The sequence below is a fragment of the Drosophila busckii genome, chromosome 3R, assembly GCF_011750605.1.
Source record: "Drosophila busckii strain San Diego stock center, stock number 13000-0081.31 chromosome 3R, ASM1175060v1, whole genome shotgun sequence".
Taxonomy (NCBI): domain Eukaryota; kingdom Metazoa; phylum Arthropoda; class Insecta; order Diptera; family Drosophilidae; genus Drosophila; species Drosophila busckii.
In genome coordinates, this window is record NC_046607.1 from 18,626,577 (window position 1) to 18,648,880 (window position 22,304).

At 42.2% G+C, this 22,304-nt stretch overlaps 4 protein-coding genes across 7 annotated transcripts; 3 read left to right on the forward strand and 1 right to left on the reverse strand.

Annotated features, from left to right (window-relative positions):
- Positions 1-51: 51 nt before the first annotated feature.
- Positions 52-798, forward strand: LOC108602396 (C-type lectin 37Db). Its single transcript, XM_017990507.1, has 2 exons — positions 52-142; positions 202-798. The coding sequence occupies exons 1-2, from the start codon at positions 52-54 to the stop codon at positions 639-641; spliced, it is 531 nt and encodes a 176-aa protein (XP_017845996.1). The 3' UTR covers positions 642-798.
- A 243-nt stretch (positions 799-1,041) lies between these two features.
- Positions 1,042-1,771, forward strand: LOC108602619 (C-type lectin 37Db-like). Its single transcript, XM_017990758.2, has 2 exons — positions 1,042-1,134; positions 1,193-1,771. Exons 1-2 carry the CDS (start codon positions 1,044-1,046, stop codon positions 1,630-1,632), a joined length of 531 nt encoding a protein of 176 aa, XP_017846247.1. The 5' UTR covers positions 1,042-1,043; the 3' UTR covers positions 1,633-1,771.
- A 4,408-nt stretch (positions 1,772-6,179) lies between these two features.
- Positions 6,180-13,024, reverse strand: LOC108604228 (phosphatidylinositide phosphatase SAC2). Of its 3 annotated transcripts, XM_017993595.1 has the most exons (12): positions 12,719-13,024; positions 11,206-11,434; positions 10,748-11,150; positions 10,571-10,692; positions 10,147-10,512; positions 9,765-10,092; positions 9,642-9,712; positions 9,026-9,241; positions 8,465-8,698; positions 7,335-8,405; positions 6,905-7,043; positions 6,180-6,850 (listed from the first exon to the last, which is right to left on the reverse strand). In XM_017993595.1, the coding sequence occupies exons 1-12, from the start codon at positions 12,813-12,815 to the stop codon at positions 6,722-6,724; spliced, it is 3,405 nt and encodes a 1,134-aa protein (XP_017849084.1). In that variant the 5' UTR covers positions 12,816-13,024; the 3' UTR covers positions 6,180-6,721. The 3 variants fall into 3 exon arrangements, with proteins under 3 accessions (XP_017849084.1, XP_017849082.1, XP_017849083.1); XM_017993593.1 differs by lacking the exon at positions 9,026-9,241 and having other exon boundaries at positions 6,181-6,850; positions 12,719-12,815; XM_017993594.1 differs by lacking the exons at positions 6,180-6,850; positions 6,905-7,043; positions 7,335-8,405 and having other exon boundaries at positions 8,594-8,698; positions 8,902-9,241; positions 12,719-12,815.
- Positions 13,025-13,371: 347 nt separating this feature from the next.
- Positions 13,372-21,474, forward strand: LOC108603835 (serine-rich adhesin for platelets). Of its 2 annotated transcripts, none has more exons than XM_017992978.1 (7): positions 13,372-14,305; positions 15,309-16,261; positions 16,321-17,060; positions 17,116-19,177; positions 19,236-19,384; positions 19,439-20,439; positions 20,502-21,474. In XM_017992978.1, exons 2-7 carry the CDS (start codon positions 15,542-15,544, stop codon positions 21,278-21,280), a joined length of 5,451 nt encoding a protein of 1,816 aa, XP_017848467.1. In that variant the 5' UTR covers positions 13,372-14,305; positions 15,309-15,541; the 3' UTR covers positions 21,281-21,474. The 2 variants fall into 2 exon arrangements, with proteins under 2 accessions (XP_017848467.1, XP_017848468.1); XM_017992979.1 differs by having other exon boundaries at positions 13,372-13,936.
- The last annotated feature ends 830 nt before the right edge of the window (positions 21,475-22,304 follow it).

Below are 22,304 nucleotides of genomic sequence, written 5' to 3' on the forward strand. Positions count from 1 at the left end.
TACTATATATACTTGCCATGTATTCAGTCTTTGCTCAATTAAGGTTTCACCATGAGGTGCTTGCTGTCGTTTCTACTTGCTGTTTGCTTTCTAAGCGCTTTGGTGCAGTCTCTTCACTGCCCAGAAAAGAGTGAAATCAACGGTAAGCAGCAGTAAATGCATTAAATATTATTGTAAATATATAATTTGACATTATTACAGTTACCTGCGATAAAGCTGGCACGCAGAAGTACACGCTGATTGGCAGCAAATATTACTTTGTTGGTGAATCCAAAGTGAATTGGTTCAATGCAGTGCACATCTGTCGTCGTTATGGCGGCGATTTGGCCACAATTCAAAATGCAACTGAAATGCACGCTATATCAACTTATCTAATTAGCCTGCATTATGATGCTAATCGTTGGCTTTGGATATCTGGCAATGATCTTGTTACAGTTCGCAATTTCCATTCCATAGCCACTGGTATGCCATTGACCTATTTTAATTGGTCAGCCGGTCAGCCAGACTATCCGAACTTGGAGCATTGCATGCACTTGTGGCTCAAAGGAGCTGAGTTCAAAATGAATAACTGGCAGTGCAACGAAAAGGCTTTTTACCTATGTGAGCGTCAAAATGATGCGCGTTGCTGGGATGGTTTTTAAACTGAATACAGCTCATTTGCTTTTATGAACAAATCAATATAGCTACAAGCCATTAATGTTCCATTACTGACAAACAACACACTTTAGCTCAATCAAGCAAATAATTCAGCAGCGCAATCTTATAATTAATAAACAGTGTCATACTCTTTTAAACCAAGCGTAAATCTTTTCATTGGCAATAAGTGCAAATTGTATACAAGTAATGCAAAAATTTAATCAACTGTCAACTAAACAAGTTAATCAAAAGTAGAGCTGTACATGATAAGCTCCGCATAGGTATATATGTATATAACATCCGCTGTACATGATAAGCTCCACATACTTATACATATATAACATCCGCTGCTTGCATAGTATAAATTTGCGCAAAATTTAAGATTTTTGCTCAATTCACATTTGACAATGAAGTGCTTATTGTCGTTTCTACTGGCTGTATGCCTACTAAGTGGCTTGGCACAGTCTCTACACTGTCCAACAAGGCCTGATATCAACGGTAAATAATATAATATATTAATTCAATTTTTTAATTATAAAATTTATTCAAATTACAGTTACTTGCGATAAATCTGGCACGCAGAAATACACGCTGATTGGCAACAAATATTACTTTGCTAGTGAATCTAAAGTCAATTGGATTGAAGCAGTGCACACTTGTCGACGTTATGGCGGCGATTTGGCCACAATTGAAAATGCAGCTGAAATGCACGCTATATCAACATATCTAATTGGTCAGCACTATGATGCTAACCATTGGCTTTGGATCTCTGGCAATGATCTCGTTACAGTTCGTAATTTCAGTTCCATTGCCACTGGTATGCCATTGACCTATTTTAATTGGTCAGCCGGTCAGCCAGACTATCCGAACTTGGAGCATTGCATACACTTGTGGCTCAAAGGAGCTGAGTTCAAAATGAATAACTGGCAGTGCAACGAAAAGGCTTATTACCTATGTGAGCGTCAAAATGATGCGCGTTGCTGGGATGGTTTTTAAACTATTTTCCTAGACATGTTACAGTAAATAAATACAACACTTATGTGCACATTAATATTGAAAATAAATGGCTATATATGAAGCCCTCAGTTTTAGATACATGGCCATGATGACAACGAGTTTGAAATTTCTGCTGCAATACTGTTTGTTTAATATTTAAGAGTGGAACAATTCTACTAAATATATTTTCATTTCATTAATTAATGGCGGCAATTTGGAAAATGCAGCAATATGGTGCAAGCCGTTCATTTTGAATATCTGACAATGATCTTGTCACAACTCGTAATTACAGTTTTATAGCCACTGGTATGGCTCATATGCGAAGACTCCAAAATGAATGACTCGAAGTGCAATAAATTGTCTTATTACCAATACGAGCGTTCAAAAAGAGTTGAGTATTGCTATTTTCAAACTATATTCATAGACATGCTGCCATAAATAAATAAAGTTCATGGGCGATAACATTTATGTGCAAAACTTTAATGGCAAATCCAATTTGCTGGCGTTAGAACAATAAATCACTGACAATAGCACGACTGTCAAATGTGAGTTGACTCCACAAAGAGAAGAACGTAATAAGGCCAAAACACAATGACGTAAAACAATTTCACGAGTGGCGTCCGCAGGGCTGACCAACATGTCATGTAATACGAAGCAGCTACCCAAAGAGCCCCCAGCCCCCACCCACATGAGGGGCGTGGGATACGTTTGATGAAGGTGTGGAAACGTGCGATTTTGTAATTGATACTAAAAAGCCCTTAATTGGCACCTTAACGCTGCTGATGCTCTGACAAATTTTCCCAAAGGACTTGAGCGTGCGGGGGCGGCGGCTGGTGACATGCGACGTGCGTGAGCATCAACATGGACACTTCAGTTTGGTATTGGTTGCATGGTAATCCGATACGTTTAGGTAATAAAGGGGGGAGTCCTTTACCAAAAGCCATTGCAAATCGCTGCTGTGTTCTTCGTAATGCCAACGTATCATCATTAGCCACATAGTCATCAGCTTCAGCATCAGCATCAACATGGTTGCAACTATCTATGTGAGAATATGAAGCACTTGGCTGGCGTCTGGGCTGGCAAAAAAACAAATGACGCTAATCCATAATTGTCTAACGTAGACGCTGGTCAAGTGGGACTTGAGCCAATAAATCTGATCGGACTAATTCAATATGTGAGCCAAGCAAGACACTCGCATGCTTGTGTGTATGTGTGTGTGTGTGTGGCAACCCCCTTTGTGGTTTTTGCCGCTGCTTGTTTGTCAGGCTGTTGTCATTTGTTAACATTTCATTACATTTATTTCATTGAAGCCAGACTGGACACAATTGCAAAGTGGATGAATGGATTTGTCGTTTGATTTTGCCTCGAGTGTTCGGTCAGCCTGCCCAGCCCTCTAACATATACATATATACATACATATATGTATGTGTGTGCGTGTATTTATTTGCGCTCAAACCAATTTGTTTTATAATTGAATTTGAAATTGAAGATGACATTCGGTTTCCGTTTGTTTGGCGTGTGGTGCACAGCCACAGGCCAATTGGACTAAGGATACGTTTGTCTGTCATTGCTGCCACGTTAAACTGACCTCAGTTTTCTATATAGTTAGGTAATTGTATGCACACATCCCCCTCCTATCTCATTCGCCGTATGATACGCTTGACCATAAATTCAATTATGTATAAAATTTCACAACAACAACAATAGCAACCATGAGATACGTTTTGGGCAAAAATGCAATTTTCTATTTAATTTGCTTTGAAGTGATAAACTCGGCTGCACTGCGGTCATGCTTAACAGCTTATGCACTTTGACCTCAAAGGTAATTTACAGTCTACAAATATTGTATCGACGCCTGGCATGGCATCCACTCATGCATCATTTGTTTTTATGGTTCTTGCAATTGATTTATTTGCATTGTACGCATTTACTTTAAATTTAGTTAATTTCCCAAAGCCGGCTGAGCACGGAATAAAATCAAATTCAATCATGGGCGCAGCTTGAACAATATTTAGGGTAGTCAGCAGCTTTTCCAAATTTACTTGTGTGTTTACTGTTTTGTTCATAGCTTGCGCAAATATTTTCTTAAAGCAATAAATCCCCGATCGGATTCTATTTAGTTAAAGCTTCTCAAGGCTTAAAATAAAACAAAATCCAAGTTTTCAGCATTTGTTTTTTAACCATAACTTTGCTAATAAGCATCCGATTTGTATACGGTTCACTACTCGTATTGATGCTAAAAGGAAAGTTGCATCATTACATTTGGGATTAAGCAACTTTTAAATTTTTCGCATTTTTTGAAATTTAAGCAAGGGGTAACACTGCATTTTTTGCTAAAATATCGAAAATTTTAAAACTTCTAACTTTGAACGCAGATTTATTCAGATACATCTCATGAGTCTAACAAGGCATAAAAATCGAAAATCGTACGCCGTTTCGCTGAATTATAGCTTATCAAAGTTGGATATTTCACAGAAACTTGCATTGTTTGTTTACTATTTTGTTCATAACTTCGCCAAATAATTTTAATATCATACGCTTCTATGCTCATTTAATTCTGCTTTACACGCCAACAAAAAGAGGTATAGCACATTTGGATGGGATTTTTTTTAGCTGTGTTATAGCTTTGCAAAGTTTGAAATGAAACAAAAATTAAGTCTTCAGCATTGGTTTTCTTGCCATAACTTATTCAAAAACAATATTTTATTTATCGAACACAACAGCATATGTTTATTTAGTATCTCATGAGTAAATAAAGCCTAAAAACAATTCTGTGCGATTTTTTTTGGCTAAGATATAGCTTCTCAAAGTTAGGAAGTGATAAGAAATGAAAGACAGGCATCATTTTTGGCAAAAATTTACATCACGTTTTTTGCAAAAATATCGAAAATCTTAGACTTTCCAAGTTTTTAACGCAGTTTTATTCTTATGCATCTCACGAGTCTTTCAATGTATCACACTCTGACATCAAACACAATTTCGCTGAGTTAGAGCTTATCAAAGATTGATATTTCACTGAAAATTGTCTTATTTATTTACTCTTTTGTTCATAACTTTGCCAAATAATTTTTAAGCCATACTCTTTTAGACTTATTGGAATTGTGTTTGCAAAGCCAAATAAAATGCTATAAAACAGTTGTATGCGATTTTATGTAGCTGAGTTATAGCTTGTCAAAGTTTGAAATTAATTCTAAATGCAAATTCAATCAGCCAAACCAAAAGAGATATAGTCGTATATTAGCTAGACATAAAATTAGCATACATGCCATAAAGCAAATTCGATTACTATCTGAGACACATAGCTAAATTTTCCAACAGTTGCTGGCATAATAGGGGCACTCAGCTGTGTGTCAAGCACTTAACCCGCTTTTAGCAATAAAATTAAGTTTTTTGTATAGACCCAGATTCTCTCTGGGCTAAGAAACACGTACAAGCCGAACGTATAGGAAATTAATGGTTTAAGGCAAAAGTGTTTAACGCAAGTGCCAGGAGGCGAGCGGCGAGAGTGAGAGCTCTATGGGGTGGCAAGTACACTGAGCAGCAGGACTTGGATAAAAGCTGTGCTTGGCTGGCTAAGACTGTTGCTGATTTTTGACAGTGTGGCTGACTACGAGGGAAAGGCAGTAAATTCTTCGACTATCTCAGTATTTCACTTTATTGGCGCATAAAAGCCAAGAAAAAATATATGTATGTGTACTACTTGCACTGGCAGCAGCCAGTCGACTGTCAAGTCAATCCGGGTAAACTGGCTGCTCACTGCTGGGCTGGCTGGCTGGCTGGCGTACAATTTGAAAGAGAAGCTGTGCTTAAGAAGGCGTGTAATTGAAACATTCAAAAGACAATTTCCAAGTCTTAGCACAGACACACTTAATGGACGCAAAAGACATGGACAAAGTTAAGAACTGAAATGCGAAGAAAAATGGCATAGTAAAAACGGGCAAAGAAGGACTCCATGCCCCCAGCCCCCAATCCCAATCAAGCATGACCGTAGGTCAAATGGATTGGCATGAAAAATCTCTCTACTTTGTACTTGTATTTATGCATGCTGCTGCTGCTGCTTTGGCTGCGTTAAGGTAGCCTGTGCGTTAATTAAACAAACATTTCGAGAAAAAGATTGATGGCACTTTGATTGAAAAACAATTGATGCAACTGTGTGGCAAGCAACATTAGCATGATATTGGAACGCGTGCTGGCTGGCCATGCTGCTGCTGCTGCTGCTCCTGTGCCCGCTTATCAGCTGACAGGCCAAAAGTTCGGGGCCAAAGTTCGCATAAATAAAACTCGCATATCTGTATACATAAGCTGATTGCCAAGCGTCCATTTTTGGTGGTGTTTTAATGGATTTTTGATTTCCACATTGCTGTGGCCAGCTTGTTAGTTCGCTTGGTGGTGCTGTCAACCACTTTTTTATCACTTGTGTAAACAAGTGCCATCAATGCTTGCAACACTTGATGCTGACACATTTCCTTTGCTTTGGCCAAAAGTTTGTAAATTATCAAAATAAAAACATTTGCTCCAGCTGCTCTTTATTTTTGAAGCTATACAACACATACATATATAATAATTTGCAGTTAATCGGTGGCACATATAATATAATTCTATATATACTACAGCTACATAATTGATCAATTGTATATTCGTTGACTGCGCAATATTTCATTGATTTTTATATGCTACATAAACTTTCAAAACTTTTCGTTCAATTAAATGGAATTTTTTACGCAATTCGCAGTGTTTTCTTGTTAAGATTATTTATGTAAATATGTCAAGTCTTTTGTTTGTTGCTGTTTGTGTATAAATACGTATAACTGTTCATAAGCATATGCATAAATATATTGTTAGCGCCATTACATTATTATATTGCTTTTACTACTTTACATACATTCAGAGCAAAAAACGCACTACAATTAAACATTATTAACAATCACAAAACATTGCAAATATTGTGGTACAGTTCAAGAACAAACGTGTATATATTGTATAAGTGTTATGCCTAAATATTGGAAGTGCCTTGTGGAGAACACCTAGAGTAACTTTGCTGCGTTTAAATAATTATAATTTAATAGTTATCACTACGTTAAGCTGCAATTTACAGCGCAATAAGTTTGGTTTTGCATTGCTCCGCACTCCACATGTCCAGCAACATATCTCTTGAGCCTGGGCAACGTTCCGGCGGTGTATTGTCCGCTGAGCCAGTGTTGGGTGCTAGCACGCCGCTCTAAAAAGAAAATGTTTAATATAATATTTGTTTATAATGACTTGTTGGACATACCTTGGTAACAATTTTGCGTGGATCCAAGTTTAAGCCAATGTTCTGCATGCCCTTGGCCAGCTTGGAAAGCGGACTGGTTAATTGCTTCAATTTGTGAGCATCAAAGTTTGCCGGCTGCTTGAAATCTGGTGCATCACAGCTAGAAACGTGCGAATTGAGCATAAAGAACCACTTGGCATACAGTTTTTGCTTTACAAAAATTTATTATTTGAGCATATAGTTTAGTTTGAGCTATTAAGGTAACGTTGCGCCTCATGTTATAGGCTTACAAAATAAAACATATGATAGAAATATATATAAAAGAGCTTAAGGTAAGAAAAGAATACAATTCCAAATACTTTTACGTTACCATTGACTACAAATCAAGAAGAGTAATTAAACTACAAACAACAGACACACACACACATAGATTCAATCGTAGAATACCGACCTGGTTGCAGGCTTTACAAGTTCCTGAGCCTCCTCAGCCTCGTCTTGGGCTTGCACGCATATTTGTGGATTTGGTGTAATGGGACGCACGGGCGGCGCGTTCTCTAGCAGACCCGTGGGCAGGCCAACATTATCCGTAACTGTTGTAATCGAAATAGTGAACACATCCTCTGCCGTTTTGCACATGCTATCCTTTTGCTCTAGCTGCTGCAGCTGCTGCGCGCCATTGGGCTGCTCCAGCTGATTGCTCATAACAATGCCAACGGAGGGCAGAAACGTGTTCTCCTTGTAGTTAGTACGATCAATCGCAATTTCCACATCCGAATCCACTTCCGGTTCGTAGAGACTATTGTCATGCTCTTCAGTATCTGTGCTGCTGTCGCTGCCAGCGCGTTGTCTGCCGCCCACAGAGAACACGGCCTTCTCTGCCTCCTGCGCCAGATCTAAGCATCCAGCATCCTCAGACTGTCGCATGACTTGTGGATTAAGCGCAGCTGTTGCAACGCCTTGCGCTGTTGGCTTCTTAAATGTCTGACCCAGCTTCGAGAACTGACCAGCTACGTTTGAAAGCGCTTTGGAGCTAAACTGCACCAGTTGAGTTTCCGAGAGATTGCGCGGCATGCCCTTGGGCACATCCAACAACGGCTGCTTGCTCTTGCGACGCTGCAACATGCCGCCAGTAATAAAACGCACATTCGTATTGCCAGCATTTTCTAAAGCAATGCGAAACATTTCCACAATCGATGTAAGCGATTCAGTTAGCTCCTCAGCTGATTTTATAACATAGGCGGCATTATTAAAGAAACGCAAATTGGCCGAACGAAACATGTGAAAGTAACCATCTTGGCCATCGACGCAGTAGTTGAGACGCAAGCACAAATGTCCTGGAGCCGAGCCTTTGAATATTTGCGTTTGCTGCTGCATGCCCAGCTCGATGAGACGCAGCTGCGACAGCTGCACATTCTCAAAGCGCACAATCTTGTCCAAATGCGAATCATACTCGGCCACAATATAACAATCGTCCGTAAGCAAAAGTATAGAGTCCACTTCGGTTTCACTAGCATCGCCAGAGCTACAAAATACAAAACAGCAATTAGTCAAATACAAAGTTTGCTTTAAACGTAAACACACCTTGGATCCGCATCGATTAGTCCCCAAGCACCCACAGGATATTGCTCCGAGCTCAAGAGCAAACGACGACAATCCTCTACCAACATTTTAGCATGCTCCGCACTTTCGCCATCATTCTCATCCGCTGTTGCTGCGCCGCCCAAAGCGCTTAATGATTCTGAAGAAACTTGATTGCCCAACATAAGATCAATGGTAGCCTGCCGATATGAATCCTTAAAACGTGCCAGATAGTAGCTGCAAAACATAATAAGAGCACCATAAGACTTGTCTAGTTATTGCTTAAATGAAAGTTAGTTACAGCAGAGAAAGCAAAAGTGCAGCTAAATAATGAAGCAATGAATAGAGTTAGAGCGCAGCTCAATGGCAGGCTAAGTGAACTTGTACTATTCGCTTAGAGCACCATTAGCTTTGTTTCATTTTGTATGTTGGGTTTGTACCTTTTGTAAAGCAATAAACAAGAATGAGCTAACAATTGTTGAAACTAAAAACATTGAGTGTTTGGCTTTGTTTGCTTGACCAACGAGCTGTTCAACTGCTGTGGGGCTCCGATATGTTGCACACCTGCTGAACACAATGGATTCAATAAGTTTTAGCTCGGGTCCCAGAACGCCAGCATTGTAATAGCCACGCATTGGTGGACGTGTCTCGGGTGTAAGTATATGGAGTATGGTGTCTAGAACGTCATCCTCTTGCAGTTCGGAGGCATGATGCAGCTCACCCAGCATCAGATCGATAATGCACTGACGGAACGAGTCGGCAAAGTTTTGTATGAGAAAGCTACGAAGGAAGTAGTGGGGTACGTCATTAGCTAACAGTCAATTAGACATTTGGCATATACGGTAAACGTAATAGGCATTAATATTTGTGGGTTAGAGAAAGTGGCAAGAACTAGTGGCATACCCTTCACCCAAGTCTAGAGCAAGGGTTTTGTGTAAAGAGCATACAATAATTTTAACTAGAAGCTTGAACCAGCGACCTTGGGTGAAGCGTATAACAATTGTTAAGTAACTTGGCGTAGAGTTTTGTAGTAGAAAAAAGCATGCGGCATTAGTAAAAATGTGTTTCGATTGATTGATTAGCCTTGGTCAGAATACAGTTTCAGTTGGAAGTGATAATGAAATGTGTGGGAAAGCAGCAAACTAAAATAAAAACACAACAATTAATATAAACAACAAACCGATTGGCCGAGTTCATGCCGTCCTTCATCATGCCGCTAATCTTGCGTTCGCCTGTGCGTGTATAATCGCCCTAAAAAAATATGCATTAGTTATAAATAAATGCTTAATTCCAGTTAGTTTACCTTCAAGGCATTGGTGCCTGCATATTGTCTGCTTATAATATCGCCATTGTTCGCCCACAGCACCATGAACGGTGACTTCAGCTGCTCCGGCATGGGCGTATATGGCGGCGAAAGTCCTAATTTGACCAGCTGCGACTCCAGCACCGCCTTGCCTATGGCTGTTTGCACTACATTTGTGCGATCCAGGCAATCCATGCAATTGACACGAAAAACAGACTTTTGATTGCAAATCATGCCACGCTGATCACGCCAATGAAAGCCCATGGCACCAGCCTCAGGTGCAATGGCTTCGATTAAAGTTGAAACATTCTCAAAGCGCATGCCGCGACTAAAAGCAAAGCATTTGTTAAACGTAGTTTGATAGTTTTTAGCTTTGACTTACCAATAGTCGTGAAAATCAAATGTTACATATATCATATGCTCATTGTTTAGCTTTATAACATGCTCTGCATACGTATCGCCTATGAGCTTCTCTTTGCCGCTCTGCTCTACCAAATTAACAATGCACACACGCTCATAAATGGACAACTCCTTGGCAAAGTGCAGCTCAAACGCTTGCTGAGTTTCCTCTACACCGCGATCCAAACGCGCTGGTGGTCGATACTTATAGCCAGGCTGACTCCAGTAAATTGGCACAGAGCCACGCACTTGCGTAAACGACAGCTGGTGATGGCGAAAGGACAAAATCTGTTCTGTTTCCACATAATTAGCGCAGTTGCCTTTCTCATCCACACCACGGCGCTTGTAACTGCCAAGTAAACAAAGTTTAGCAAAATTTTATAAACTTGCAGCCTAATGCAACCTACCGCGTGCCCGCACGATGACGTGAACGTCGCGATACCAGCGACAAGGTAAAGCAATCATTGCCTATAACACACGCCTCCACTTGCACAAATCCTTGTATTATGGGCAGTATCCAAGTTTTATCCTGCAAAACAACAATCATTAATTTAAGCATACAATACAAGACGCACTCCACTTACATTGAGCTCAAGTATATCTCTTATCATATGCTTATTCCAAAAGAAGCGCTCATCTGGCTGCGGCTGTGGATCTGTTGCTTTAATCTCGTGACGCTGCAGATTGTTGGTTATATCGCAGTCGAAACTAAAGTAGAAACTATCCGTATCATCGAATATCTTATGCAGCTCCTCAGTTATGCGTCCCTCAATTTGCCGCGGCTCACGTTTGCCCACAGTGTTCTTCACCTGCTTTGTGGCCATATTCACTGCCTGTTGTGTGGTGGCTTTGATGCTGTTGCCAGCGCTTTTCATAACTCCAAATGTTTTGCCAATGCCCTCAATGAGTTTGGTGCTCTTGCCAGTGCCATTGTTGTTATTGTTGGCATTGCTGCTGCTGCTATGCGTGGGCGTGGAATGATTGCTTCTGTAATTCAAATCAAATTGTTAAGTATTCAAATTGCTTAGCACAAAAAACTTACTTGGTATGCTTGGTGCAGTTGGGCAGCTCCGAGTCTGGATCCTCAGCGCTCAGTATGCAAATGGATTTCACTTTGTAAACCAAATGTGGCGGATATAGCACACCGATCGCTGTGGCTTCTTTGACAATCACCAGATGCGGCTCATACACATTGGGCAGCGATATAACGCCCAAAATGCCATGCGTTATACCAATACATTCTATGTCCTCCACCGAGCTGAGATCCCATCCTAAAAGTGTATTTTATTATAGCGTGAATAAACAGACAGTTATCTTGGCCATTCAGTCGTTAATTGGCTTTTAATGGTCAGTAGCAAGGAAAATGACTTTCGAGCTTGTTTTAATGGCATTGTCTCGCATGTTTATTGACGTTTAATTAATTATGCAGTGTCGCATTGACGCGCCTTATATTATACACATTACGTATACGCCCCGTCATTTAACGCTGAAACATTTTAAGTGAGTCAATGTACGAGAGTGTTGTCTGATTTAAACAAGTCATAAGTAAATACAAATTTTTACATTGAGTGTTTTGCAGTAAATTAACTTAAATTAATAAAAAACCCAGCATAGATGCTGACACGCTCTTTCTCTGATAAATAAATATTATTCAAAAATAGTATATGAAACTAATTTTATAACTTTGTGCGTGCTTTGTGGGCGTATTTAGATAAATTATCTAATTCGGTGACCTTGCTATTCAATGTATGACCAAACAATATAGAAAATAAGCGCGAGACTAAAGTTGGACATACCCGGTAGTCATATATACTTTGAAAGAAGTTGGCTATACTTGTAGTACGAACAGACTCATTCTTATTAGCCAGTTAAAGATACTCTATTATATTTTGTAAAACTCAAAGTGTATTTAAAAATTTGCTCACAGCAAAGCCATGTGCTGTTTTTATCTTATCTAATGCGACAGAAGCTACAAATTGCTTTACATATGTCGATAAACATTTCTCTTGCTCTAATTTGCACAATAGGAAAAATGCGCAATATATTGTAACCTTGAATGAGATTTATGTTAGAGAAACAAAGCGCTACATCAAAGGATAATGTAAGGGGTTTCAGAATGAATGAGTCACGATATAAATACGTGAGCCTGATGGGATGGGAGGTGGAGACTGTATTGACTGTAATTGGAGTGGGATTTGTTTAGCTAGCTGATTGCGTGTTGTAGCTGCCTGCGCAATTAACAATCAATTAACACAGGCCGATGAAAGGCCACAACAAAGCAGTAGCTATTTAAGGACGATACACACTTTTGGCTTGAGCTGAAGCTGCTCCTTGACATTTAGCGTTAAATAAAACTAGAGCAGCCTCACTTAACACACATAAATGTCTTACACAGATACACACACACACACACGCACACATGCACATGTCTATTTACAAACATTCTAGTGGGACGGCACAGACTTCAAGGCATCGTCTAATTAAAGCGTAAGATACAGCTGCCATAGTATATTAGCTAAACCAAGCCATATGATTCATATTTGATTTATTTATACCTGGTTTTATTGCAAACTCCGATGTCTTGCGATTCCACCAGAGACTTTTGTCTCGTTTTACAAAAATGTAATGCGTATCGGTTTGAAACACCTCCATAGTCTGGCACTGACACTGGCTGGGTATTTACGTGTTAACTATATAATTTGCAACATTCTGCTCACTAAAATTTAGCTTAAAACAATTTTTTTAATTAAATTAAAACTTGTGTTGCAATTCGCGTTTGTTATTTTTTCAGATTAGTGACGTTCGCGAGCGAACTGAATCAGTTCACCGTCATCGTTCTTTTTCCATTCCATTCCATTCATTCTCACGAATTGCTAAAAGTCTTGTGCATAAAATACATATTACACTAATAATACATATTCTGAAATGATAATGCAAAACACAAGCTAAATTTTACAATGTTATTCAAATTTAAACGCAACTGAATAAGCAAGTATTATCCACAAATAGTGGCTAGGTGTTGAAAAGTACCAAGGGAATAAAAATCGAATGGGAGGGTGTGCAACACCGATAACATTGCCTATACATGTTTATCGCTACAACATGTTGGAAATAACGATAAAGATAACGATAGCAAGCAACATCGAGCATCGGATCTCTCGCTCGCACTTATTGCATCTGACTTGCTACACTTCTCGCACAGTATTATTTCTGTTGTAATTTTTTCATTTGTCGCAAGGTGAAATCGAAATGACGGCAATTAAACAGTGTAAAGTGCATTAAAATTAGTAAATTATGCAGCAAATGAAAGTTGGGCAAGCCGTGCAGCTGTTTTAGATAAATGAGCCCCTGAAAATTTAACTTAACTACAATTAAAACGTGCTTGAAAATTTTTACTTTGTGCGACCAGAAATCATACCAACACACGCGCACATATTATATATACACACACACACATGGCAATGGCCTCGCATCGCAGCATATATAAAAGCTCAGTTGTATATTGAAGAAGGAGCGTACAAAGCAGAAGACGAGAAGAAAGATTTCTGTGTCATTGAACGAGGCGGCGATGAGGCGACAGACCCAAGGAGTCGCAAAAATCGAAAAGCTCGGATACAGGCATATGGATTAGCAGTGCGGCAGGTGCACAAACCTCAAGGATACTTGCTCACCACTACCACTACATACATATAAACTGTATAGACGCTACGATCAATACGAACACCGCAGCCTTTGTACGAGTTTTTTTTATATTGAACTGCAATCATTTAACAGTAAGTGCGTCATTAGGCAACAATTTTCTCGCCGTGTATGTGTGTATACAAAGAGTCCCCAAACAAGCCAGTGTGTGCGTGAGTGAGTGTTTTGTGGTGTGCGAGCGACTCTCCTTGAATGAAATCAATTAAATGCTAAAGAGAATACACACAGAGAAAGAGAGAGAGACACAACCGAAATTGAAGAAACACGAAGCGGAAACACACTGAAAGCGTATCTACCTTGCGTGTGTGCTCGTATGTGTGTGTGTGTGTGTGTGGAAAATCAAAGCCAGCAAAGACAACAACAACAACAACACAAGCCCTGTGCCCTAGCAGAGATCACACTAATACCAATGCAACAGCAGCAAGCAATAGCAGAGGGTTTAGGTAAAAAAAAATAAATAAATAACTAAAACTGACAATTGGCAGAGGCACTCTTTTAATTGTTATATGCGTCTTTTTGTCGCTTTACATGCTACGACATACATGTGTGTGTAGAGATATAGATATGAGCCAAGTATATATGAATATGTATATGCATACACAACACAGCGTTGTGCGAAGGAAAAATCAATAACAACAGACGTAGACACAATTGCCGCTGTTTGTTTTTGGTGCAGCAAACCAAAAACCCTGTGCCTGCACCCCCAGCCCCCTCCCCGAAGCACACAACCCTTGTTACAACATTTAGGCAAATAAAGTTAAAAATATTCAAATGCGATGTGTGCAAGCGAAAAAGCAACAAAAATCGAACTTAAGCATTACAATGCCAGTGCCAAAGCTTAATAGCAACAACAACAACAACAGCGACAAAAGCAGTTCAATCGATGTACAAACAAATGTACAGACAGATAAAATAGCAGTAAAAAGTACTATGTATACATAAAATGGTTGAAAATAATAATTTGAAAGAAGAAAAAAATGCAGCGTATTTATCGCATTTATCGCCCGCCCGCATATTTCTTCATAGTTGTGTTTCAAGAGTATTTTTTTATTCATTCTGCTCAGTCATACCAACTGGGCATTCCATTCGCCTTGCTTACAGAAATTCAGCTGCCTGCTGAAGCTTAATCTCAGTTATTCCCACACACACACACACACACGCATGAATATGTGTGTATACATATAGAATCTGTTGCTAAAAGTCCTTGGTATGTGTTAAATGTAAACTTAAATTGCTAATGCTGTGTTTTTTTTCTTGTCCTTTACTTAGCTTATCACAGCTTTTGATCTGCTGCAGAGCTTGAGCTTTTGCTCTCTCTCATTAAAGCACGTTTCGAAAGATTACTGTAGCACATTCTTTATAACTATCGCTTAGATATCAGGGCCCCACAGCTTTTGTTTATACTCATGTGCATTTATTTATATAATTGCTTTTTTTAATTTGCAGCATAAGAAGAGCTTGATAAAAATGGCCGAAAGAGGAGCAATAGCAGCGACTGCAACAAAAGTCACAGTTTTATGACTCTAAAGAGAGAGAGCGCAAGCGAGAGAGAGAGACACGAAAGTGTGTTGGTCAGCAAAAACGAGAGCGAGAGCTAGTGAGTGAGAGTGGGGCTGAGTGCTTCAACCAACAACAGTTAAATACAAGTGCGTGTGTGTGTTTGTGTTAAACTCATCAACATGTCGAGCGTCGATTGCGTGCAATGTCCCGTGTGCACTTTGTACCTGCACGCGGGCATGAATCTCTCCGATCACTTGGAGACACATCCCAAGGAGAAGGTCATCAAGGCTCTGGTGCAAATGACAATCTCTGGCAATAGCCATGGCAATGCTTTGGCTGCTGCCATGCTTGGCAATGACGGCAGCAGCAATGCGGCAGCCATTGAAGCAGCTCCATCTTCATCCTGCTCGAACAACAACAACAACAACAACTCTTCTTCATGCTCAGCAACAGCAACAGCTGCTGTAGCGGCGGAAATAAAGTCGCCAAGCAGCAGCAGCAGCAGCAACAACAACAGTCTTAAACAGTCGAACAATCCACCGATTAAGGTAGAGAAAAATGCTCCGCCAGTCCTGACTGAAGCGCCAGCAATCACTACAAATGCACCAGCAGCACCACCCACCACCACCAACACCACGCCAAGCAGCTTGGGCAATCTATATCAGGCGACGCTAACAAGCGAGTATCGCTACGAGCAGGAGCTGCATAGCTTTTCGCGCAATAGCACCACCACCACCACCAGCACACTTGTCATACCACAAGCGCCACAGCAGCATCAGCAGCAGCAGCAACATTTTCTAGCTAATAGCAACCAATTCGCGCAGCAGCAGCAGCCACATTCAAGCTTAAAGTTCACCTATGCAACAGCGTTGCCACCACCCCCGCCACCACCATTGCAAGTAAGTTACATGACCAAGTTATTGCTCTTTTCAATATTAATTCACTTGCCAATTCACAGCTCTTTGCATCACAGCCAACAGCGACGCAGTCACATCAAAAGCCACCGCCCGCCTATGGCGCAGCCATCAGTCAAATTCGATCTCAGCACAACCAAAATAAGCAACAGCATCAACAGCAGCAACAGCAACAACAGCACATCAGTGTACAACATAATTTTAATCTGGCACCACCGAGCGGTAAGCAGCACCACAAGCAGCTGCATGCGGAGCTGTTTATGAATCCACCGCCTGCACCTGCAACAGCAACAGCCTCCGCTACAGCGCAAGCCGCGCTCTCCACACCTTCCACCTCCACAAGACTGCAACACCACCACCCGATCCCACAGCAATTGCCACAGCTGTCGCCAACACCAGGCAGCCTACTGGCAACACACGGCACCAACTCCGCTTTAGTATTGGCCAACTCAACGTCCTGCCCTCCCTTAGCCGGCCCCTCACGCAATCGTCAGTCCAACAGTTCGCCATTTGGTGCGCTGCTCAATGCAGCCGCTGCCTGCGCCTCGCCTGCCAACTCAACTAGCAACTCGGTGCTGCGCTATGCGGAGTCACCAGTGGCGCATTATCTGGAGCGCGAGAATGGAGACTTTATAGTGCAGGAGACGCCCAAGCATATAGTGGAGTGTGTGGAAAAGGAGGACGGTGGCTTCTCTGTCATTGAGCGCATCTATCAATCGCCCCCAAGCGTCTTGCACATACACGATGATGATGAGGAGGATGAAGACGAGCCTGAGGAGCATCAGTAAGTGCAAGAATATTAATGAGTTATGTCAGATTATTAAACTTCACTTCTGTAGTTGGGTACATAGCGAGGATGAGAGAATTCCAGAGCCTGAGCATGCATCAGACAGTGATGAGGAAGAGCGTGAGCGTGAGCAGAATCGCAATAGAGCTAGCAGCAGCAAGGCAGCCAAAAAGTCGAGCAGATCCAAGCCTAGCAGCAGCACCAGCAGCAGAGCACATAAGCAGTCAAGAAGAGCGGCGGCGGCGGCGGCACTGGAGGATCAGGAAGAGTTCTTAAGCGTGGGCAGCAGCAGCGATGAGGGAAGCATGCAGCAAACAGCAGCCCAAGAGCCGGAGCCGTTGCCTGCCGCACCAATAACTAACAGCGCATTGTCTGGTTGCTCCAACTCGAGTGGCGCCGCCAAGTCCAAGAAGAATCGTGTCACCGTCTTGAGCGATGTGCCGCTGAATATGAACGAATATTTGGATTTGGTGGGCAACATTGTGGCGTCCAGTCGCATTAGTTCCGCGCGTCCATTTGCCACCGTTGCGCCCTCACCGTTTGTCAAGGTGGAAAAGGAAGAACCCATGGATGACTACGATATAATGGGCCAGCCCACAGCCAGCGGCGGTGGCAGCAGCAGCAGCAACAGTGGCAGCGTTCATGGCACTACCAGCGTCATACGCATGGCCAGCGGCCAGGTGCCAGCTGAGGATCTAACCCAGCCGCCGCTAATGAAGGTGGAAGTGGAGCCCACAACGCTGCTGCCGCAACGATATACGGCGCCGGCGCAGCAACGCGGCCCCAAGAAGTTAGTGATTAAACCAAAGGCAACAGCAACTGCAACGACAGCAACTGCGTCGAAAAAGACTGACAACAGCGCTGCTTGCAGCAGCAGCAGCAGCAGCGGCAGCGGTAGCAGCAGCAGCAGCATATCAAAGCCCAACGCAGAGCTTGTGCATATCAAAAGTGAAAGCGCCGAGGCAGCCACAAGCAGCGGCAGTGGCAGCGGCAGCATTCTGGAGAAGCATCTGACCAATAGCTTTGCATCGCAGCAACAGCAGCAGCAGCAGGAACGCAAGCACTCCGCCGTAAATGATGATGATGCGCGTGTGTTGTTGGAGTTTGCCAACTCCAAGCAGCAGCCACTGGCGAGCAACAGCAGTCCAACCACATTTGTAGTGAATGCAGCCAGCTTTGCATCAGCGGGTTCTGTCTTTGCCAGCAGCACTGCAGCAACAGCAGCAGCAGCTGCAGCTGCAACTGAAGTTGATCAAAAGGAGGGCATTCGTCCGGGCGATGAGTATATAGTGCCTGATGATAGCGATCAAGAAGTGGATGAAATTGTGATATCCTCCTCATCCTCATATGCTTCCAGCAATCCACAGCAGGCAACGTCGCAGGCAGCAGCTGCAGCAACAGCCACAAGCTTGCAGCAATCAGAACAACCAGCAACATCAGCAGCAGCAGCTATGGCCAATCCTGCGCTTGCAACTAGCTTCAATGAGTTTAACTTTTTATATCATCATCATCAGCAAAACGGCAACAGCTTTGCAAGCTTTGGTTTGCAACATCAGCAACATGTTCATCATCATCAGCAGCAGCAACAACAACCAGTTTGTAGCGAAGCCACCAATGCAGCAACGCTTGCCTCATCCTCCGCCAGCAATTCCTCAGCACTGGATCATGATGCTTCCATGAATGCCAGCTTCCGCTTAACTAAGCCACAGCCCCACACACTAGACAGTTGGTATCAACAGCAGCAGCAACAGCAGCAGCAGCAACAACAACCAACAACATCAACTCAGCCCACAAGCAACTTTATGGCCAACTTAGCTGCCGTCGATTGCTGCAGTGCAGCCATTGATAGCGATGCCAACATAGAGGCCAAGTATTTGGATTTGGATGCCTGCAAGCGCGAGCAGCTAAGCAACAGCAGCAGCCGCAGTCATTTGCCATCAGCAGCCGCCTCCGCCTGCACCACCTCCTCCTCCTTTGCAGCTGCTGCTACTGAGAGCAGTTTGGTTCAGGGTCTTGCTTTGAATATACGCACCGATGAGAAAATGCCCGCCAAGGGTGAAATATCCGAGCAGGAAAGCAATTGCGACATTGAAAACTCCTGGAGTCAATCATCGGTAAGCAAACAAACTAAGCGCATAATTAATTGAAATTAATTTAAATTGTTTGGCACAGATGTATGGCGACATATCACAGCGCTACTTTAGGCAACAATTCACGGATGGCTATCATCATCAACAGTTGCCTGACTGGCGACAGGATTACCTGCCAGTGCAGGATCTCAGCTCAGCACAGCCGGAGCACGCAGAGCGTGAGCATAAACGGTAGGTTGACAATTCGTTGTTGCTTGGTCATTGTTTTAAAAGTTTTGCTTGCAGTTTTGAATTCCATACCAACGCCAGTGTCTCGGCCTATGCGCATCTCAGCGAGCCGAGTTTACTGGAGCCCGCATCTTCGCATTTGCTGGCTGGTCCACCAATCGCTTCCACTTCACGTGCTGCCGCTGAGGCTGAGGCAGTGGCCACAGCGCTGGCGCAGCGCAAGCCGCCACGCAAAAAGCTCTACAAGTGTCCGCATTGCGATATTATCTATGATAAGCTCCGAGAACGCAATGCGCACATGATAAGCGAACACAACTATGTGCGACAGAATCGGCGGCTCATTTGCACGCAAGCGCCGCCGCCGCCACCACCACCTCCACTACTATCCACAGATGTGCATCAGCAGCAGCAGCAGCAACAACAGCAGCTGATGCTGCAAGCTGGCGTCAGCAGTGCTGCAGATGCAGAGGAGTCCAAAGATGGCATTGTTAAGATCAAGGAAGAGAATTGCCAGGAGAAGCCCGAGAGCTCAACGTCCGAGCAGCAGCGGCTCAGCCAGCTAGAGTTGCCCGATGTGAAAGATGCCAGCCTGTTGGCTCAGCCCGATTCGGACGTCAAGCCGCCCACCAATGTAACAGAACCGGATGATCTGCTGGCCATAGCACCGCTGGCAATGACCACACCGGCTGCCAAGCTGGCGGCACTCTATCGCATGTTGATTGCATACAACGAATCCAAGTTGGGCCAGGAGCGCAACAATCTCAATGAGCTGGAGCAGAAGGCTATGGAAAAGTCGATATTCTTGTGCTACATTTGCCGCACAGACTTTCCGTCGGTGAAGCTTTATGATGCGCATTTAACTGAACATCCCGCCGAGTGTTTTACCTGCGGTAAGAAATTCTATCGCTGGAAGAACTTTTCACTGCATCTCAAGCGTCATCTGGGCTGGAAGGAATTTGGTTGTTATGTCTGTGACAAAAAGTTTGTGGTGCGCAGCGCATTGGTGGAGCATATGCGCATGCATACGGGACAGACGCCGCTCAAGTGCAAGATTTGTGGTAAGTTGGAAATGAAATTTATTATTAATTGGTTTAATTTTATGTTTGGTTTTTTTTGGTAGGCAAAAAGTTCAAGCGCTATTCCAATCTGACGCAACATCGCAAGCGTCACACCAAGATGACGGTGCGCAAGAAGGAGTACGTCTGCCATTGCGGCGAGGTGCTGCCCTCGAAGGCGCGCTTCCTTTGGCACAAGGAGACGCACGATTTGAAGCCCAAGTGTTGTCCCTATTGCTGTGATCGCTTTGTCCACGCCAACTCGTTGCGCCGTCACATACGATTGGCGCATTCGGATAAGTTTGATTACGCCGAGCCCATGGAGTGTCCCATGTGCAAGCAGATCTTTGCCAAGACATCGATAAAAGCGCACATGGCAACGCATTCGACGGATCCGCAATACGATTGCGCCATTTGCAACAAGAGCTTCTCCACCAAATGGAATCTCAAGATACACTCTTGGGTGCACGCCAATCGCACAGCCAAACCCTTCAAGTGCGAATACTGTCCCAAGGCATTTGTGCGCGAGCTGGACTTTAAGAATCACATGAATGCCCACAAACAGATCAAGCCCTATACCTGCGAATATTGTGGCTGCAAGTTTATACGCAAATACAACTACATGCGCCACAGGCGGGAGCATCATGGCAACAAGAAGTTCACGTGCGATCAGTGCGATAAGTCTTTCCATCGCCACTACTATCTCATCGAGCATCGGCGCATACACACCGGCGAGCGGCCCTTCCATTGCACCATTTGCGGCAAGAGCTCCACCACAAAAACCAATCACAACAAGCATCTGAAGATTCATCACTCGCGCGATCCATTCACTGTGGAGGTTTAAGTGCATAGGGTAGTAACATCTAAGAAAAATATAGGAATCCATAACTATATAACTGTATGAACTACAACTAATCAAACTTAAGTTTTATTCATAATTAGCTAACTGTTCATAAAACTCTTCTCTTCTCGTATGTGTGTATCTGTGTATCTGTGGTTCAACTAACAAACAACAAAAAACAAAACAAAAACAAACAAACAAACTAGTATTACTTATCAAAACTACATACATATTTACAACACACATATATATATGTATACACATATATATATATATATATATATATTTAATAATATATATGTAGTTATATACATATGCGAATGCCAATTCTTAACTAAACGTAAAAACGGAAACAAACAAACTTATATCACAATAATAACATTTTAATAATCTTACATTTTTGGATGTGGTTTAAGACTTAGCTAAATGTAAAGGTGTTCCCCCAATAATTATTCTAGATGACGTCCCCCAAAACGTTTGCTTTTAACAAGAATTTGCAAAATCGCTTTCATTTTAATTGATTGTAAACATAATTTAGTAAAAATAACATGCCTAGTGCAGTGCAATATATACATAATATACAATTTTAACATTATAATTTAGCTTTACGATTTCTATTAATCTTAATTGTATCTCATTTTTAGTTGAATATCGATAAGTTTAGTTTGCATATTGATACGTAAAAGGCAAAACACACACGAACACACACATATACACACAAATCTAAATTTAGTTACTTTAAGTTAGCCCCAATTGGTTATAATTATATATTTTGAAACTTGAGCACATTCTAAGCCACCAATAATTCAGCCATGCACACACACACACAAACACACACATACAATTTTTAAAAAACGTATAGATAACCCGAATTGTTATATAATTTTTTATTATTTTAAAAATCGATCGAAAGTAAGCGAACACAACTGTCATATACATATATTGTCGTCAAAAGAAATTAAACTTTGTAGTAGTTGCAACTTCTCTAGGCTATTTTGAAGAATTGTTTTCGATGGTTTCGATTCAG

What these genes read in the sequence shown, in the direction of transcription:
- LOC108602396 (XM_017990507.1), top strand. Translation starts at nt 52, where the DNA reads ATGAGGTGCTTGCTGTCGTTTCTACTTGCTGTTTGCTTTCTAAGCGCT. An exon ending in AGAAAAGAGTGAAATCAACG is followed by an intron (nt 143 to 201) that starts GTAAGCAGCAGT and finishes ACATTATTACAG; the next exon opens with TTACCTGCGATAAAGCTGGC.
- LOC108603835 (XM_017992978.1), top strand. Translation starts at nt 15,542, where the DNA reads ATGTCGAGCGTCGATTGCGTGCAATGTCCCGTGTGCACTTTGTACCTG. An exon ending in GACGAGCCTGAGGAGCATCA is followed by an intron (nt 17,061 to 17,115) that starts GTAAGTGCAAGA and finishes TCACTTCTGTAG; the next exon opens with TTGGGTACATAGCGAGGATG. An exon ending in GCTCAAGTGCAAGATTTGTG is followed by an intron (nt 20,440 to 20,501) that starts GTAAGTTGGAAA and finishes TTTTTTTGGTAG; the next exon opens with GCAAAAAGTTCAAGCGCTAT.
- LOC108604228 (XM_017993595.1), bottom strand. Translation starts at nt 12,815, where the DNA reads ATGGAGGTGTTTCAAACCGATACGCATTACATTTTTGTAAAACGAGAC. An exon ending in GGAGTTTGCAATAAAACCAG is followed by an intron (nt 11,435 to 12,718) that starts GTATAAATAAAT and finishes ATACACTTTTAG; the next exon opens with GATGGGATCTCAGCTCGGTG. An exon ending in GAATCCATTGTGTTCAGCAG is followed by an intron (nt 8,699 to 9,025) that starts GTGTGCAACATA and finishes TATGTTTTGCAG; the next exon opens with CTACTATCTGGCACGTTTTA.
- LOC108602619 (XM_017990758.2), top strand. Translation starts at nt 1,044, where the DNA reads ATGAAGTGCTTATTGTCGTTTCTACTGGCTGTATGCCTACTAAGTGGC. An exon ending in AACAAGGCCTGATATCAACG is followed by an intron (nt 1,135 to 1,192) that starts GTAAATAATATA and finishes TTCAAATTACAG; the next exon opens with TTACTTGCGATAAATCTGGC.